The 18076-nt window shown below is 40.7% G+C and overlaps 1 protein-coding gene across 1 annotated transcript in view; it reads left to right on the top strand.

The window, feature by feature from the left end:
• The window catches only part of LOC126263364 (dynein axonemal heavy chain 10), a 1742213-nt gene that overhangs the window by 1402331 nt on the left and 321806 nt on the right, over positions 1 to 18076 (top strand). The window contains exon 57 of the mRNA XM_049960456.1: positions 524 to 710. Coding sequence (XP_049816413.1) covers positions 524 to 710 — 187 coding nt within the window. The remainder of the gene's footprint in view (positions 1 to 523; positions 711 to 18076) is intronic.

Here is an 18076-nt window from a genome sequence, read left to right as displayed (position 1 = left end):
TAACCTCCCACAATGTATCCCTATCTTCTCCCTGAGAAAGGTGCTAACAGTTCCAAACGTTAAGCTGGTTTTTCTACTTTTATATATGCTGATGGCAGTACTTTGAATTTCATTTTCTGAAGATAAGCACTGTCCTCAAATTTTATACTCTTCATTTGATACAAGTAAATATCTTCTGAATGAATGTCGTCACTAACTTGGGAAGTTGAAATTTACTGCAGTAATGTGACTTAATTCTGAAATTATCATTGCAAATTAAAGCTTGTATTTGTACTAATTCTGTATCTGTGACTGCCAACTGAACTTGAAATTTTAAGGTTGGTTACTACTTTCCTCTCTTGTACTTCAACAGTCATCACTAAAATTAATTTGTATTAAATATGAAAGTAATGATCACATTTTTTACATTAATTGTAATTGCCAGTAAAGCTGCATTATATTTTACCTTAGATACTTTACATAAATCACCATAAGTTTTGTTAAATAAATAGTATTTGATTACTTTCTATTTCTATGCTAACAGCAACGGCGCTGGCCAGCAGTAAGAAGGAAATTGCTGAGGCAAAAGGTCGTGAAATTGAAGAACAGGCAAAAGTCATTCAGGCAGAGAAGGAAGAAGCAGAGGAAGTTCTGAAGGCAGCTATGCCAGCACTAGAAGCTGCTCGTCTTGCCTTAGCTGATTTAGATAAATCTGATATCACTGAGATCAGGTAATGGACAAAAAGACTACACAGTTGCAGCTTATAATGAAATTTTGTGTAGTAAAGAATGTCTAAGGTGTAATTATATAACACCCTCTCACTCTCCTGCTTGTACAGTTTTCCAGATAATATAGCTATCTTAAATAATAGTGTGCCCACACTGTATAGCCATTTGATTATGTAAGAACTTCTGTCTGTAAGGAAATATAGTAATTGCTGGAAACTAGTGGTGTAGGATTATGGGTATTGATGCAAATTTTGAACGTTATCTAAGCAGGAAACAATGGCAGCAAACAGAACACAATACATTGCGTTAAAAAGTAGAGAAACAGTCTTCTCAAAAACTAACCTTCATTTCTACCAAGTCTTGCTGTATGAATTTTATTCATTATCAGTAATAAGCAAGACAACTGCTTCCTTAATGTCAATGGAGAAATTGTTGCGATGGATGCTGTAATTTGATGTGAAATAAAAACTCCACTTCCAAAATCAGAAGAAACCCCACCTTTAAATTATAATGAAATGTAGCAACAAAATGAGATTCCCTTAGATCACTGTTTCACACAAATGAATCAATCCTGATAGAAGTTACCATTATCTCTGTTTCTGTGATTACTCCCATTGTGATTTATATCATTCCTATTATTATAGTGCATACTTATTTCTACTACCCTACCCAATGTGTCAACATATTGTAAAAATTATTCAAGACAATTTTCAGGTCCTTGTAATCAATCCCATGACAATCTTTTTTGATCTAAAACAGTTACATTAGTTTGCATAGTGTTTTTTACATTTAAAATGTTTTGGTTTAAACTGATGATATTTTGTTGAGTTTTTTTCCACTGTGGCCTTCTGTTCAACTCTGATGTCATCAACATTCTTTGATTGTTTTGCTGACTCCACTGCAAACTCATTTTCCAAAACAATAAATTTATTTTCTAAAACATCAGCCTTTTCGTTCACACTTTTTAACTCCTCTGACAGCTCATTTGTTTAACTCTGAAACCTGATTACTAAGTTGATCTATCTGATCTTGTATTTGGTCCATTTTGCTCTTGTTTTCAGTTCTTATTTCAGTTAACTGATCATTAACTGCCCTAAATTCACTATTGTTCTCTGTCTTCACTTCCTCTAGTTTTGCCAAAATTAACTGCAAAATATATTTGATTTTTTATGATTTTTTGCAGCGAATAAATTGTTTTATCACGTTTAATTCACATATCCCTTAAATTGTGAGTCAGTGGTGTTGTGAACTTATGTCTGGTGTCCTTGGTTATATTCATCTTCTTCTGCCATAAGTATTTCTCTCTTGACCGTGTGTATAACAGTTCTTAATTTGGCTTCTTCTTCCGATGCAGGCCGCTTGTTGACCTGACATTGAGATGATGCGCAGAAGAAAAGATTTGCACAAAAAACGAATTTTCAGACTTAGTATTTTCATAGGATTATTGTTCAAACAACAAATTGATTCACAAGAAAAACGTCTTCTTGCCACAAGAACTAAAGACAGAGTCTCTCTAATGAATGCCAAAAAAAATGACTGGAGTTTTTATCGTTTGTTATTCACCTTCCGGCGTAGCTAAATATATCTATGTCGACGCTTACAATGGCTGCGCTAATGATTATTATCACTGGTTTTAAATTTTTGTTGTAGTTTGTTGGGGCTTTTCCTTATGTATCTATACAATGGCTCAAGCATATCCTGACTGGATCTTGCAACTTTCATTTCTACCTCACTTTTGCTTTCATTCCTACTCATTTTCTTAACAAGCACATAAGTCTACAAGCAATTTAACTTCATAAATAGTTTGTACTTATCTTTCCTTTCTGATGTGCCTGATTGTAGTTGTAAAGTCCTCTACACTTTCATTAAATCTGGCCCATCATTAATGGTAATACATCATCACTGCTGGTCTAAAACACCTTTGTAGGGCAGCCTTTGGCTTTTTCCCCATGTGATTAAAATTTTATTTGTACATAAATATCAAAAATCTACAAAATCAATCAATTTCTGGAACAGATAAAACTTCATTATTAGTCAATTAATCACAGACAACACCCACACTTGTAATCTATCCCCCCTCTCCTTTCCTAGTTGCAGCTGTTGTCCACAATAAGCAAAGTCATTTATGAAAATTTGAGAGGAGTGAAGATTACAATAAACTTTTTAGTTTACTTACAATATTATGAGAAGAAAAGTTGCTACTCACCATATAGCGGTGATGCTGAGTCTCGGAGAGACACAACAAAAAGACTTTCACAATTAAAGCTTTTAACCATTGGACTTCATCAACAATGGATACAAATACGCGCGCGTGTGACGTGCGCACACGCACACACACACACACACACACACACACACACACACACACACACACACACACACACACGAGTCAGGAAAATGCATCACCTTCAAACAAATCAGTAGTACAACAATGGGCACTCATATGGCTCCATCCTATGCCAACCTAATCATGGGCCGCCGGCCGTGGTGGCCAAGCGGTTAAAGGCGCTACAGTCTGGAACCGCGTGGCCACTACGGTCGCAGGTTCGAATCCTGCCTCGGGCATGGATGTGTGTGATGTCCTTAGGTTAGTTCGGTTTAAGTAGTTCTAAGTTCTAGGGACTAATGACCTTAGAAGTTAAGTCCCATAGTGCTCAGAGCCATTTTTAATCATGGGCCATCTAGAGGTATCCTCCCTAACCTCCTAGAATCCCAAGTCCCTCATCTGGTTGAGATTCATTGATGACATCTTTGTGATCTGGACTGAGAATCAGGGCATCCTATCCATATTCCTCCAGAAGGTCAACGTCACCTCTGCCATTCCCTTGACCTGGTACTCCTCAACACAAAAAGCCACCATCTTTAATGCTGACCTTGCTACATCAGTACCTCCATCCACATCAAACCTACCAGCCACCAACAATAGCTCAACTTGAACAACTGCTACCCATTCCATACCAAGAAGGCTCTTCCATGCATCCTAACTGCTAGTGTCATCACCTATGTAGTGACCAGCAGGCCTCTCCAGATATACCAAGGGTGTCATGGAGGACTTCAAGAACTGCACTTCCCTCACAACTTGTCCAGAAACAGATCTCCCACGTCCTGTCTCTCCAGTCATCTCCCACCTCCTACATACCCTCCATGTGGCCACAAAGGAGCACTACTCTTCTGAATAAGTACCACCAAAGACTGGAGTAACTGAATAATATTCTCTGCCAGGATTTTGACTACCTACTATCATGCCCTGTAATGGGGAATATTCCCCCCCCCCCCTCCCCCCGGCCATCACTGCATTTCTTGACTCCCCCCACCAATGATATTGTGCAAGTGGGTTTTTAGGACAGAGAAATCCCTACACAGGCCAAGTAAGATGCCTTTTGAATATAGACAGAGTAGCATTTGTTGTAGCAGATCAGAGAAAGAAAATTTTAATATAGTATTAATTAATTATATTATGAGAAGGAAAGTTGCCACTCACCATATAACGGAGATGCTGAGTCGCAGATAGGCACAACAAAAAGACTCTCACAATTATCGCTTTCAGCCATTGTCCTTCATCAACAATACACACACACACACATATATATATATATATATATATATATATATATATTAAAAACAGAGATTCCATGACTTACCAAACGGGAAAGCGCTGGTAGATAGGCACAATAAAAAACACACAAACACACACACAAAATTTCGAGCATATATATATATATATATATATATATATATATATATATATATATATATATATATATATATATATATATATCAAACAAAAGCGCTGGCAGGTCGATAGACACACAAACAAACACAAACACAAATATACACACAAAATTCAAGCTTCCCTCTGTTATATATATATGACAGGATATTTTCTGGGACTGGATCAGACTCTGAATGTGGCTCTCCAGCAGGGATATGACTTCCTCAAATCCTGCCCTGAAATGAGATCCATCCTTCATGAAATCCTCCCCACTCCACCAAGAGTGTCTTTCCACCGTCCACCTAACCTTCGTAACCTCTTAGTTCATCCCTATGAAATCCCCAAACCACCTTCCCTACCCTCAGGCTCATACCCTTGTAACCGCCCCCGGTGTAAAACCTGTCCCATGCATCCTCCCACCACCATCTACTCCAGTCCTGTAATCCGGAAGGTGTACACGATCAAAGGCAGAGCCACGTGTGAAAGCACCCACGTGATTTACCAACTGACCAGCCTACACTGTGAAGCTTTCTATGTGGGAATGACCAGCAACAAACTGTCCCTTTGCATGAATGGACACAGGCAGACAGTGTTTGTTGGTAATGAGGATCACCCTGTGGCTAAACATGCCTTGGTGCACGGCCAGCACATCTTGGCACAGTGTTACACTGTCTGGGTTATCTGGATACTTCCCACTAACACCAACCTGTCAGAACTCCGGAGATGGGAACTTGCCCTTCAGTATACCCTCTCTTCTCATTATCCGCCAGGCCTCAATCTCCGCTAATTTCAATTTGCCGCCGCTCATACCTCACCTGTCTTTCAACAACATCTTTGCCTTTGCCTCTGCACTTCCGCCTTGACTGACATCTCTGCCCAAACTCTTTGTCTGTAAATATGTCTGCTTGTGTCTGTATATGTGTGGATGGATATGTGTGTGTGTGCGAGTGTATACCTGTCCTTTTTTCCCCCTAAGGTAAGTCTTTCCGCTCCCGGGATTGGAAAGACTCCTTACCCTCTCCCTTAAAACCCACATTCTTTCGTCTTTCCCTCTCCTTCCCTCTTTCCTGATGAGGCAACAGTTTGTTGCGAAAGCTTGAATTCTGTGTGTATGTTTGTGTTTGTTTGTGTGTCTATCGACGTGCCAGCGCTTTTGTTTGGTAAGTCACATCATCTTTGTTTTTAGATATATTTTTCCCACGTGGAATGTTTCTCTCTCTCTCTCTCTCTATATATATATATAGAGAGAGAGAGAGAGAGAGAGAGAGAGAGAGGGAAACTTTCCACGTGGGAAAAATATATCTAAAAACAAAGATGATGTGACTTACCAAACAAAAGCGCTGGCACGTCGATAGACACACAAACAAACACACAAAATTCAAGCTTTCGCAACAAACTGTTGCCTCATCAGGAAAGAGGGAAGGAGAGGGAAAGACGAAAGGATGTGGGTTTTAAGGAAGAGGGTAAGGAGTCATTCCAATCCCGGGAGCGGAAAGACTTACCTTAGGGGGAAAAAAAGACAGGTATACACTCGCACACACACACATATCCATCCACACATATACAGACACAAGCAGACATATTTCAAGACAAAGAGTTTGGGCAGAGATGTCAGTTGAGGCAGAAGTGCAGAGGCAAAGATGTTGTTGAAAGACAGGTGAGGTATGAGTGGCGGCAACTTGAAATTAGCGGAGATTGAGGCCTGGTGGATAACGGGAAGAGAAGATATATTGAAGAGCAAGTTCCCATCTCTGGAGTTCGGATAGGTTGGTGTTAGTGGGAAGTATCCAGATTACCCGGACGGTGTAACACTGCGCCAAGATGTGCTCGCCGTGCACCATGGCATGTTTAGCCACAGGGTGATCCTCATTACCAACAAACACTGTCTGCCTGTGTCCATTCATGCGAATGGACAGTTTGTTGCTGGTCATTCCCACACAGAATGCATCACAGTGTAGGCAGGTCAGTTGGTAGATCACATGGGTGCTTTCACACGTGGCTCTGCCTTTGATCGTGTACACCTTCCGGGTTACAGGACTGGAGTGGTGGTGGTGGGAGGGTGCATGGGACAGGTTTTACACCGGGGGCGGTTACAAGGGTAGGAGCCAGAGGGTAGGGAAGGTGGTTTGGGGATTTCATAGGGATGAACTAAGAGGTTACGAAGGTTAGGTGGACGGCGGAAAGACACTCTTGGTGGAGTGGGGAGGATTTCATGAAGGATGGATTTCATTTCAGGGCAGGATTTGAGGAAGTCGTATCCCTGCTGGAGAGCCACATTCAGAATCTGATCCAGTCCCGGAAAGTATCCTGTTACAAGTGGGGCACTTTTGTGGTTCTTCTGTGGGAGGTTCTGGGTTTGAGAGGATGAGGAAGTGGCTCTGGTTATTTGCTTCTGTACCAGGTTGGGAGGGTAGTTTCGGGATGCGAAAGCTGTTGTCAGGTTGTTGGTGTAATGCTTCAGGGATTCCGGACTGGAGCAGATTCGTTTGCCACGAAGACCTAGGCTGTAGGGAAGGGACCGTTTGATGTGGAATGGGTGGTAGCTGTCGTAATGGAGGTACTGCTGCTTGTTGGTGGGTTTGATGTGGACGGACGTGTGAAGCTGGCCATTGGACAGGTGGAGGTCAACATCAAGGAAAGTGGCATGGGATTTGGAGTAGGACCAGGTGAATCTGATGGAACCAAAGGAGTTGAGGTCGGAGAGGAAATTCTGAAGTTCTTCTTCACTCTGAGTCCAGATCATGAAGATGTCATCAATAAATCTGTACCAAACTTTGGGTTGGCAGGCTTGGGTAACCAAGAAGGCTTCCTCTAAGTGACCCATGAATAGGTTGGCGTACAAGGGGGCCATCCTGGTACCCATGGCTGTTCCCTTTAATTGTTGGTATGTCTGGCCTTCAAAAGTGAAGAAGTTGTGGGTCAGGATGAAGCTGGCTAAGGTAATGAGGAAAGAGGTTTTAGGTAGGGTGGCAGGTGATCGGCGTGAAAGGAAGTGCTCCATCGCAGCGAGGCCCTGGATGTGCGGGATATTTGTGTATAAGGAAGTGGCATCAGTGGTTACAAGGATGGTTTCCGGGGGGTAATGGATTGGGTAAGGATTCCAGGCGTTCGAGGAAGTGGTTGGTGTCTTTGATGAAGGATGGGAGACTGCATGTAATGGGTTGAAGGTGTTGATCTACGTAGGCGGAGATACGTTCTGTGGGGGCTTGGTAACCAGCTACAATGGGGCAGCCGGGATGATTGGGTTTGTGAATTTTAGGAAGAAGGTAGAAGGTAGGGGTGCGGGGTGTCGTTGGGGTCAGTAGGTTGATGGAGTCAGGTGAAAGGTTTTGTAGGGGGCCTAAGGTTCTGAGGATTCCTTGAAGCTCTGCCTGGACATCAGGAATGGGATTACCTTGGCAAACTTTGTATGTGGTGTTGTCTGAAAGCTGACGCAGTCCCTCAGCCACATACTCCCGATGATCAAGTACCACGGTCGTGGAACCCTTGTCCGCCGGAAGGATGACGATGGACCGGTCAGCCTTCAGATCACGGATAGCCTGGGCTTCAGCAGTAGTGATGTTGGGAGTAGGATTAAGGTTTTTTAAGAAGGATTGAGAGGCAAGGCTGGAAGTCAGAAATTCCTGGAAGGTTTGGAGAGGGTGATTTTGAGGAAGAGGAGGTGGGTCCCGCTGTGACGGAGGACGGAACTGTTCCAGGCAGGGTTCAATATGGATAGTGTCTTGGGGAGTTGGATCATTAGGAGTAGGATTAGGATCATTTTTCTTCGTGGCAAAGTGATACTTCCAGCAGAGAGTACGAGTGTAGGACAGTAAATCTTTGACGAGGGCTGTTTGGTTGAATCTGGGAGTCGGGCTGAAGGTGAGGCCTTTGGATAGGACAGAGGTTTCGGATTGGGAGAGAGGTTTGGAGGAAAGGTTAACTACTGAATTAGGTTGTTGTGGTTCCAGATTGTGTTGATTGGAATTTTGAGGTTTTGGAGGGAGTGGAGCTGGAAGTGGGAGGTTGAGTAGATGGGAGAGACTGGGTTTGTGTGCAATGAGAGGAGGTTGAGGTTTGCTGGAAAGGTTGTGAAGGGTGAGTGAGTTGCCTTTCCGGAGGTGGGAAACCAGGAGATTGGATAGTTTTTTGAGGTTAAGGGTGGCATGCTGTTCTAATTTGCGGTTGGCCTGTAGGAGGATGCTCTGAACAGCCGGTGTGGATGTGGGAGAGGAAAGATTGAGGACTTTTATTAAGGATAGGAGTTGACGGGTGTGTTCATTGGCTGAGTTGATGTGTAGGTGAAGGATTAGGTGGGTGAGAGCAATGGATTGTTCAGTTTGGAACTGGTATAGGGACTGATGGAAAGAAGGGTTGCAGCCAGAGATAGGAACTTTAAGTGTGAGGCCTTTGGGGATAATGCCAAATGTCAGACAAGTCTGAGAAAATAAAATATGCGAGCGTAATCTGGCTAGGGTGAAAGCATGTTTGCGGAGGGAATGTAAATAAAACTTAATGGGGTCGTTGTGGGGGTGTTGTGAGGGTGACATGGTATTAGAAGGTGGAAAGTGTAACATGAGGTTGAGATGAAAATGAAAATAACTGGAGAAAGTAACTGGAGATCTGTTGTGAAAAAAGGCGAAAAAGTGTTGGTTAAAGCTGGGCTATGTTGATCCTGTGGTGAACTTGGGTTGGTAGAGAACGATGTGCACATAGATTAGGTGGTTGTGTTGCCGCCAAAACACGTTAAAGGATGGAGAGATTCGGGAAAATTTCGAAAAAATGGCGTGTAAATGTATTAAAAAGAGTGGTTTTGTGGTGGCAGATTATGAAAATGAGGCTAACAATTGTGTGGCGAAGAAATAATGACGTTAAAACCTGTGGGAAGCGGCTTAAAATTATCAGTGATGTGGGAAGAACGGAAATGGAAATAAAGCGAAAGTTGCCAGAACTAGACGAAACGGTTGTTTAATAGGTGAAATGAACTGTTTGTGGACTAGAAACGGTGGATTTTATAGCAGCGGTAGTGTTGAAAGCGGAAAAAAAAAATTTTTTTTTGGTTATGGTTTGGAAGTGGGTGACGTATTATTGAGTCTATATAGGCGGGATAAAATTGTATAGTAGATTACGGTAAAAAGGAGAAGGTGAATACAAAGTGAAACTACTGGCACAAACAAAAAGAGAAAATAGAAAATAAGATGACAGAAAAGATTTCGAAATACAACAGTGACAATAACAAACGTAATTGTTGGGTTCAAATTAATGATATAAATTAATAGAGGGAAACATTCCACGTGGGAAAAATATATCTAAAAACAAAGATGATGTGACTTACCAAACAAAAGTGCTGGCACGTCGATAGACACACAAACAAACACAAACATACACACAAAATTCAAGCTTTCGCAACAAACTGTTGTCTCATCAGGAAAGAGGTACCAGCAACAAACTGTCCATTCGCATGAATGGACACAGGCAGACAGTGTTTGTTGGTAATGAGGATCACCCTGTGGCTAAACATGCCTTGGTGCATGGCCAGCACATCTTGGCGCAGTGTTACACCGTCCGGGTAATCTGGATACTTCCCACTAACACCAACCTATCCGAACTCCGGAGATGGGAACTTGCTCTTCAATATATCCTCTCTTCCCGTTATCCACCAGGCCTCAATCTCCGCTAATTTCAAGTTGCCGCCACTCATACCTCACCTGTCATTCAACAACATCTTTGCCTCTGCACTTCCGCCTCGACTGACATCTCTGCCCAAACTCTTTGTCTTTAAATATGTCTGCTTGTGTCTGTATATGTGTGGATGGATATGTGTGTGTGTGTGTGTGCTATTGTATACCTGTCCTTTTTTCCCCCTAAGGTAAGTCTTTCCGCTCCCGGGATTGGAATGCCTCCTTACCATCTCCCTTAAAACCCACATCCTTTCGTCTTTCCCTCTCCTTCCCTCTTTCCTGATGAGGCAACAGTTTGTTGTGAAAGCTTGAATTTTGTGTGTATGTTTGTGTTTGTTTGTGTGTCTGTCTACCTGCCAGCACTTTCATTTGGTAAGTCTCATCATCTTTCTTTTAGATATATTTTTTCCACGTGGAATGTTTCCCTCTGTTATATATATATATATATATATATATATATATATATATATATATATATATATATATATATATATATATATATATATATATATATATATATATATATAACCAACTGCAATCTCAGGCAACTGAAACTGCACTGTCATTGTATAAAACCCAAACCATTCAATGGATTGATAAGTTTTATGGTTCTGAGGGAAATTATACTCTCACTTAACATGGAAAAAGCTTATTTCTAACCGGGAAATATGGGAAAAATCCAGGAATCTTTTTTTTTCTTTTCCATGTATACACCCAGGGAAAGGTCCTGGATAAATGGTAACATTGTGCACATGGTATTAGGGACAGAAATCTGGCTGAAACCAGGAGCAAAACTCTATCTAAGAACTTGACAGAACGCCCTAAGAAGTCCTGATGTTATGGAAAATCAGTAATGGATCAAAGCCATCTGTTCAGACACACTCTGACCATAATGCCATCAAAACAGAAAGTGACATAGAAAAGGCCAAAATACTAAATGTCATTTTCCAAAACTTTTTCACCAAGGAAGATTACACTGTAGTTCCTCCTTTAAATCACTGCACAAGCAACAAAATGACAGACATTGAAATAAGTGATCAAGGGACAGAAACGCAACCGAAATCACTCAACAGAGGAATGGCCACTGGAGCTGTTAAGTTATAATTTGATTCTACATATAGTGTGCGAAAGTACAAACCCCTTTTCTAGTAGCAGTGTGATTTAGATTTCTAGAGGAGTGAAGCATTCCTAATGATTGAAAAAACACAGCTCATTCCTGTTTTTAAGAAGAATCACCAAACAGGCACACAAAACTATGTGCCTCTCTCTCTCTCTCTAACATTGGTCTGTGTAGAGTTTGGAATGTGTCTTATGCTCATGAGCTATGACATTTCTAGAGATCAAAAAATTCCTCTCTAAGAACGAACTGGGGTTCCAAAAACAAGAATTGTGTTAAATACAGTTTGCTGTGTTCATCTACAACACCCAAAAAAGAATTAGATACTAGTGCCCAGGTATATGCCGTGCTCCTAGACTTCCAGATGGCATGTGACACAGTTACACACTACAGTTCAACACTACTACTTGATGAGCAAAATACAAGCATATGGAATATCAGACCAACTATGTGAATGGATTGCAGAGTTTCTTGTAAATAGAACACAGCATGTCATTCTGAGTGAGAGAAGTCTTCAGAAGTAAAAGCTATTTTGGGTGTGCCTCAGTGGAGTGTCATGGAACTATTACTTTCCACCGTATATATAAATGACATAGTACATAACATTGGAATTTGCACGAGACCTTTTTCAGATCATTCTGCTGTATACAGAAAAGAGGCAACCCTAGAAAATTGTAGAGAAATGTAGGAGGACCTGCAGAGGATTGACAATTGATGCAGAGAGCAACAGTTGTCCCACATCATAAACAGATGTAACATATTCCTAATACGTAATAAAATAATAATAATAATATTCATTCAGCATCGAATAATCAAATACAATCCCTAGAAATAATAGTTTCAGGACGTCATACAGATTATTCTTCTGAATATGTCAGTTTATAAATTACAAACCAAAGATTTGTTTCTATTAATAAATTTTACATTTTGATGCATTTTACATTTGGTAGAATATAATCACAATGTTACAAATATTGTTGTTATCAACATTATATAAGTTGTAGGTTACTTAAAACTATGAGCTTGACATAGCTACGAAGCACTTTTCATATAGATATAGTCTAGGGAATAAAAATGGTTTCAATTAGAATTCTTTTTAACTGATCTTTTAGTTTATTAGTAGGAAATGCTGTGAGACTTTTTGGTAGGGCACTGGCTAGCTTCAGCCCAGCATGAAGTGCATTTTTTTTTCATATAATGCTGTTCTGTGACTATTTGCATGGTATCTGAACTTTTGTCTTGTGTTGTACTGGTGCAGATCACAGTTGACATTTGGATTTATTGTTTTCACGAGCTATATAACTTTCAATATGTTGTTGTTGTTGTTGTGGTCTTCAGTCCTGAGACTGGTTTGATGCAGCTCTCCATGCTACTCTATCCTGTGCAAGCTTCTTCATCTCCCAGTACCTACTGCAAGCTACATCCTTCTGAATCTGCTTAGTGTATTCATCTCTTGGTCTCCCCCTACGATTTTTACCCTCCACGATGCCCTCCAATACTAAATTGGTGATCCCTTGATGCCTCAGAACATGTCCTACCAACCAATCCCTTCTTCTGGTCAAGTTGTGCCACAAACTCCTCTTCTCCCCAATCCTATTCAGTACCTCCTCATTAGTTATGTGATCTACCCATCTAATCTTCAGCATTCTTCTGTAGCACCACATTTCGAAAGCTTCTATTCTCTTCTTGTCCAAACTATTTACCGTCCACGTTTCACTTCCATACATGGCTACACTCCATACAAATACTTTCAGAAATGACTTCCTGACACTTAAATCTATACTCGATGTTAACAAATTTCTCTTCTTCAGAAACACTTTCCTTGCCATTGCCAGTCTACATTTTATATCCTCTCTACTTCGACCATCATCGGTTATTTTGCTCCCCAAAAAGCAAAACTCCTTTACTACTTTAAGTGTCTCATTTCCTAATCTAATACCCTCAACATCACCCAACTTAATTCGACTACATTCCATTATTCTCGTTTTGCTTTTGTTGATGTTCATCTTATATCCTCCCTTCAAGACACCATCCATTCCGTTCAACTGCTCTTCCAAGTCCTTTGCTGTCTCTGACAGAATTACAATGTCATCGGCGAACCTCAAATTTTTTATTTCTTCTCCATGGATTTTAATACCTACTCCAAATTTTTCTTTTGTTTCCTTTACTGCTTGCTCAATATACAGATTGAATAACATCGGGGAGAGGCTACAACCCTGTCTTACTCCCTTCCCAACCGCTGCTTCCCTTTCATGTCCCTCGACTCTTATAATTGCCATCTGGTTTCTGTACAAATTGTAAATAGTCTTTTGCTCCCTGTATTTTACCACTGCAACCTTTAGAATTTGAAAGAGAGTATTCCAGTCAACATTGTCAAAAGCTTTCTCTAAGTCTACAAATGCTAGAAACGTAGGTTTGCCTTTCCTTAATCTTTCTTCTAAGGTAAGTCGTAAGGTCAGTATTGCCTCACGTGTTCCAGTATTTCTAAGGAATCCAAACTGATCTTCCCCGAGGCCAGCTTCTGCTAGTTTTTCCATTCGTCTGTAAAGAATTCGTGTTAGTATTTTGCAGCTGTGGCTTATTAAACTGATTGTCCAGTAATTTTCACATCTGTCATCACCTGCTTTCTTTGGGATTGGAATTATTATATTCTTCTTGAAGTCTGAGGGTATTTCACCTGTTTCATACATCTTGCTCACCAGATGGTAGAGTTTTGTCAGGACTGGCTCTCCCAAGGCCGTCAGTAGTTCCAATGGATTGTTGTCTACTCCGGGGCCTTGTTTCGACTCAGGTCTTTCAGTCCTCTGTCAAACTCTTCACACAGTATCATATCTCCCATTTCATCTTCATCTACACCCTCTTCTATTTCCATAATATTGTCCTCAAGTACATCACCCTTGTACAGACCCTCTATATACTCCTTCCACCTTTCTGCTTTCCCTTCCTTGCTCAGAACTGGGTCTCCATCTGAGCTCTTGATGTTCATACAAGTGGTTCTCTTATCTCCAACGGTCTCTTTAATTTTCCTGTAGGCAGTATCTATCTTACCCCTAGTGAGAAAAGCCTCTACATCCTTACATTTGTCCTCTAGCCATCCCTGCTTAGCTATTTTGCACTTCCTGTCGATCTCATTTTTGAGACGTTTGTATTCCTTTTTGCCTGCTTCATTTACTGCATTTTTATATTTTCTCCTTTCATCAATTAAATTCAATATTTCTTCTGTTACCCAAGGATTTCTACTAGCCCTCGTCTTTTTACCTATTTGATCCTCTGCTGCCTTCACTACTTCATCTCTCCCTGAAACTCTGTACAACCTCTGGTTCTTTCAGTTTATCCAGGTCCCATCTCCTTAAATTCCCACCTTTTTGCAGTTTCTTCAGTTTTAATCTACAGGTCATAACTAATAGATTGTGGTCAGAGTCCACATCTGCCCCTGGAAATGTCTTACAATTTAAAACCTGGTTCCTAAATCTCTGTCTTACCATTATATAATCTATCTGATACCTTTTTGTATCTCCAGGGTTCTTCCATGTATACAACCTTCTATCATGATTCTTAAACCAAGTGTTAGCTATGATTAAGTTGTGCTCTGTGCAAAATTCTACCAGAAGGCTTCCTCTTTCATTTCTTAGCCCCAATCCATATTCACCGTTTCTTTCTCTCCCTTTTCCTACTGACGAATTCCAGTCACCCATGCCTATTAAATTTTCGTCTCTCTTCACTATCTGAATAAATTCTTTTATTTCATCATACATTTCTTCAATTTCTTCGTCATCTGCAGAGCTAGTTGGCATACAAACTTGTACTACTGTAGTAGGTGTGGGCTTCGTATCTATCTTGGCCACAATAATGCGTTCACTATGCTGTTTGTAGTAGCTTACCCGCATTCCTATTTTCCTATTCATTATTAAACCTACTCCTGCATTACCACTATTTGACTTTGTGTTGATAACCCTGTAATCACCTGACCAAAAGTCTTGTTCCTCCTGCCACCGAACTTCACTAATTCCCACTATATCTAACTTTAACCTATCCATTTCCCTTTTTAAATTTTCTAACCTACCTGCCCGATTAAGGGATCTGACATTCCACGCTCCGATCCGTAGAATGCTAGTTTTTTTCTCCTGATAACGACATCCTCTTGAGTAGTTCCCGCCCGGAGATCCGAATGGGGGAGTATTTTACCTCCGGAATATTTTACACGAGAGGACGCCATCATCATTTAATCATACAGTAAAGCTGCATGCCTTCGGGAAAAAATACGGCCGTAGTTTCCCCTTGCTTTCAGCCGTTCGCAGTACCAGCACAGCAAGGCCGTTTTAGTTATTGTTACATGGCCAGATCAGTCCGAATGGGGGAGTATTTTATCTCCGGAATATTTTACACGAGAGGACGCCATCGTCATTTAATCATACAGTAAAGCTGCATGCCCTCGGGAAAAATTACGGCCGTAGTTTCCCCTTGCTTTCAGCCGTTCGCAGTACCAGCACAGCAAGGCCGTTTTGGTTATTGTTACAAGGCCAGATCAGTCAATCATCCAGACTGTTGCCCTTGCAACTACTGAAAAGGCTGCTGCCCCTCTTCAGGAACTACATGTTTGTCTGGCCTCTCAACAGATACCCCTCCATTGTGGTTGTACCTACGGTACGGCTATCTGTATCGCTGAGGCACGCAAGCCTCCCCACCAATGGCAAGGTCCATGGTTCATGTATATGCCTATAATGATAGGCACACCTAATTTTGGGAACAGATTCTGACATGATTCTCTAGGTTTGGCACCACAAATAATTCTGATGACTTTTTTCTGTAGTATTAATAATGTGCTTAGATTGGCTTGAGTTGTTACACCACATATTTCTACAGCATAGTTTAAATGTGATGAGAATAGGGCATGATAAGCAGTTTTTAGTACACCCATAACCTTACAGTATTTGCTAATCATATTTATAGCAAATACATTCTTCGACAGCATACAGGCTAAGGAATCATTAAGCATGTCCCATTTGTAGCTGAAAGACTATTTATGATTACACAATTGCAGAACAATCACTGGAAGCAGTTACTTCCATGGAATATCTAGGAGTATGCTTGTGGAGCAATTTCAAGTGGAATGATCACTTAAAGTTAATGGCAAGAATCATCTGGAAATGTAGTCCATCAACAAAGAAAATAGCGTACAAAACATTTGTTTGATCAATACTTGAATATTGCTCATCAGTATGGGATGTGTACCAGATAGGACTGTTAGTCGAAATAGAGAAGATGTAAAGAAGAGCAACAATTTTCATTACAGGTTCATTTGGTAACTGCAAAAGAGATGTACTGCATCACAGTATCATCTACTGTTTAAGTCATGAGAATGTATGTTTTTAGAAGAATCAACCAATATATTGCTTCATCTTACATACAGAAACCAGATGGCAGTTATAAGAGTCGAGGTGTATGAAAGGGAAGCAGTGGTTGGGAAGGGAGTGAGACAGGGTTGTAGCCTCTCCCCAATGTTATTCAATATGTATATTGAGCAAGCAGTAAAGGAAACAAAAGAAAAATTTGTAGTAGGAATTAAAATCCATGGAGAAGAAATAGAAACTTTAAGGTTCGCCAATGACATTGTAATTCTGTCAGAGACAGCAAAGGACCTGGTAGAGCAGTTGAATGGAATGGACAGTGTCTTGAAAGGAGGGTATAAGATGAACATCAACAAAAGCAAAATAAGAATAATGGAATGTAGTCGAATTAAGTCAGGTGACGCTGAGGGAATTAGATTAGGAAATGAGACACTTAAAGTAGTAAAGGAGTTTTGCTATTTTGGAAGCAAAATAACTGATGATGGTCACAGTAGAGAGGATGTAAAATGTAGATTGGCAATGACAAGGAAAGCATTTCTTAAGAAGAAAAAATTGCTAACATTGAGTATAGATTTAAATGTCAGGAAGTCGTTTCTGAAAGTATTTGTATGGAGTGTAGCCATGTTTGGAAGTGAAATGTGGACGATAAATAGTTTAGACAAGAAGAGAATAGAAGCTTTCGAAATGTGGTGCTACAGAATAATGCTGAAGATTAGATGGGTAGATCACATAACTAATGAGGAGTTATTGAATAGAATTGGGGAGAAGAGGAGTTTGTGGCACAACTTGACTAGAAGAAGGGATCGGTTGGTAGGACATGCTCTGAGACATCGAGGGATCACCAATTTAGGAGACATCGAGGGATCACCAATTTAGTATTGGAGGGCAGTGTGGAGGGTAAAAATCGTAGACGGAGACCAAGAGATGAATACACTAAGCAGATTCAGAAGGTTGTAGGCTGCAGTAGGTACTGTCCGATGAAGAAGCTTGCACAGGATAGAGTAGCATGGAGAGCTGCATCAAACCAGTCTCAGGACTGAAGACCACAACAACAACAACAACAACTTACGTATGTCTCATGAAAAGACCATCATGATAAAATTAGGGAGATTCAAGCCCATATGGAGACTTACCAGCAATTGTTTTCCCTGCAAATCATACATGACAGTAACAGATAAAGGGAGAAGTGATGCTGGCACACAAAGTACCGTATTTACTCGAATCTAAGCCACACTTTTTCTCCGGTTTTTGTAATCCAAATAACCGCCTGCGGCTTAGATTCGAATGCAAAGTAAGCGGAAGTTCTGAAAAATGCTGGTAGGTGGCGCCACAACTAACTACTGCCGTCAAATATGTGTAGCGCCACACAGGCATGCTTTGCAGACACAAGACAAATACTGGCCCCAAAACCTCTGCACTAGTAAATAAATTAAAAAAAAAAAAAAAAAAAAAAAAAAAAGGTGTAAGACAAGCTTTTTTCTACGCCCCGAGTTTCGACCACTGCATTTTCATACATTATCCAATGAAGTAA

The sequence above is a fragment of the Schistocerca nitens genome, chromosome 6, assembly GCF_023898315.1.
Source record: "Schistocerca nitens isolate TAMUIC-IGC-003100 chromosome 6, iqSchNite1.1, whole genome shotgun sequence".
NCBI classification, from domain to species: Eukaryota; Metazoa; Arthropoda; class Insecta; order Orthoptera; family Acrididae; genus Schistocerca; species Schistocerca nitens.
Note: the sequence above shows the minus strand (reverse complement) of the source record. Positions and strands in the feature narration are given on the sequence as shown.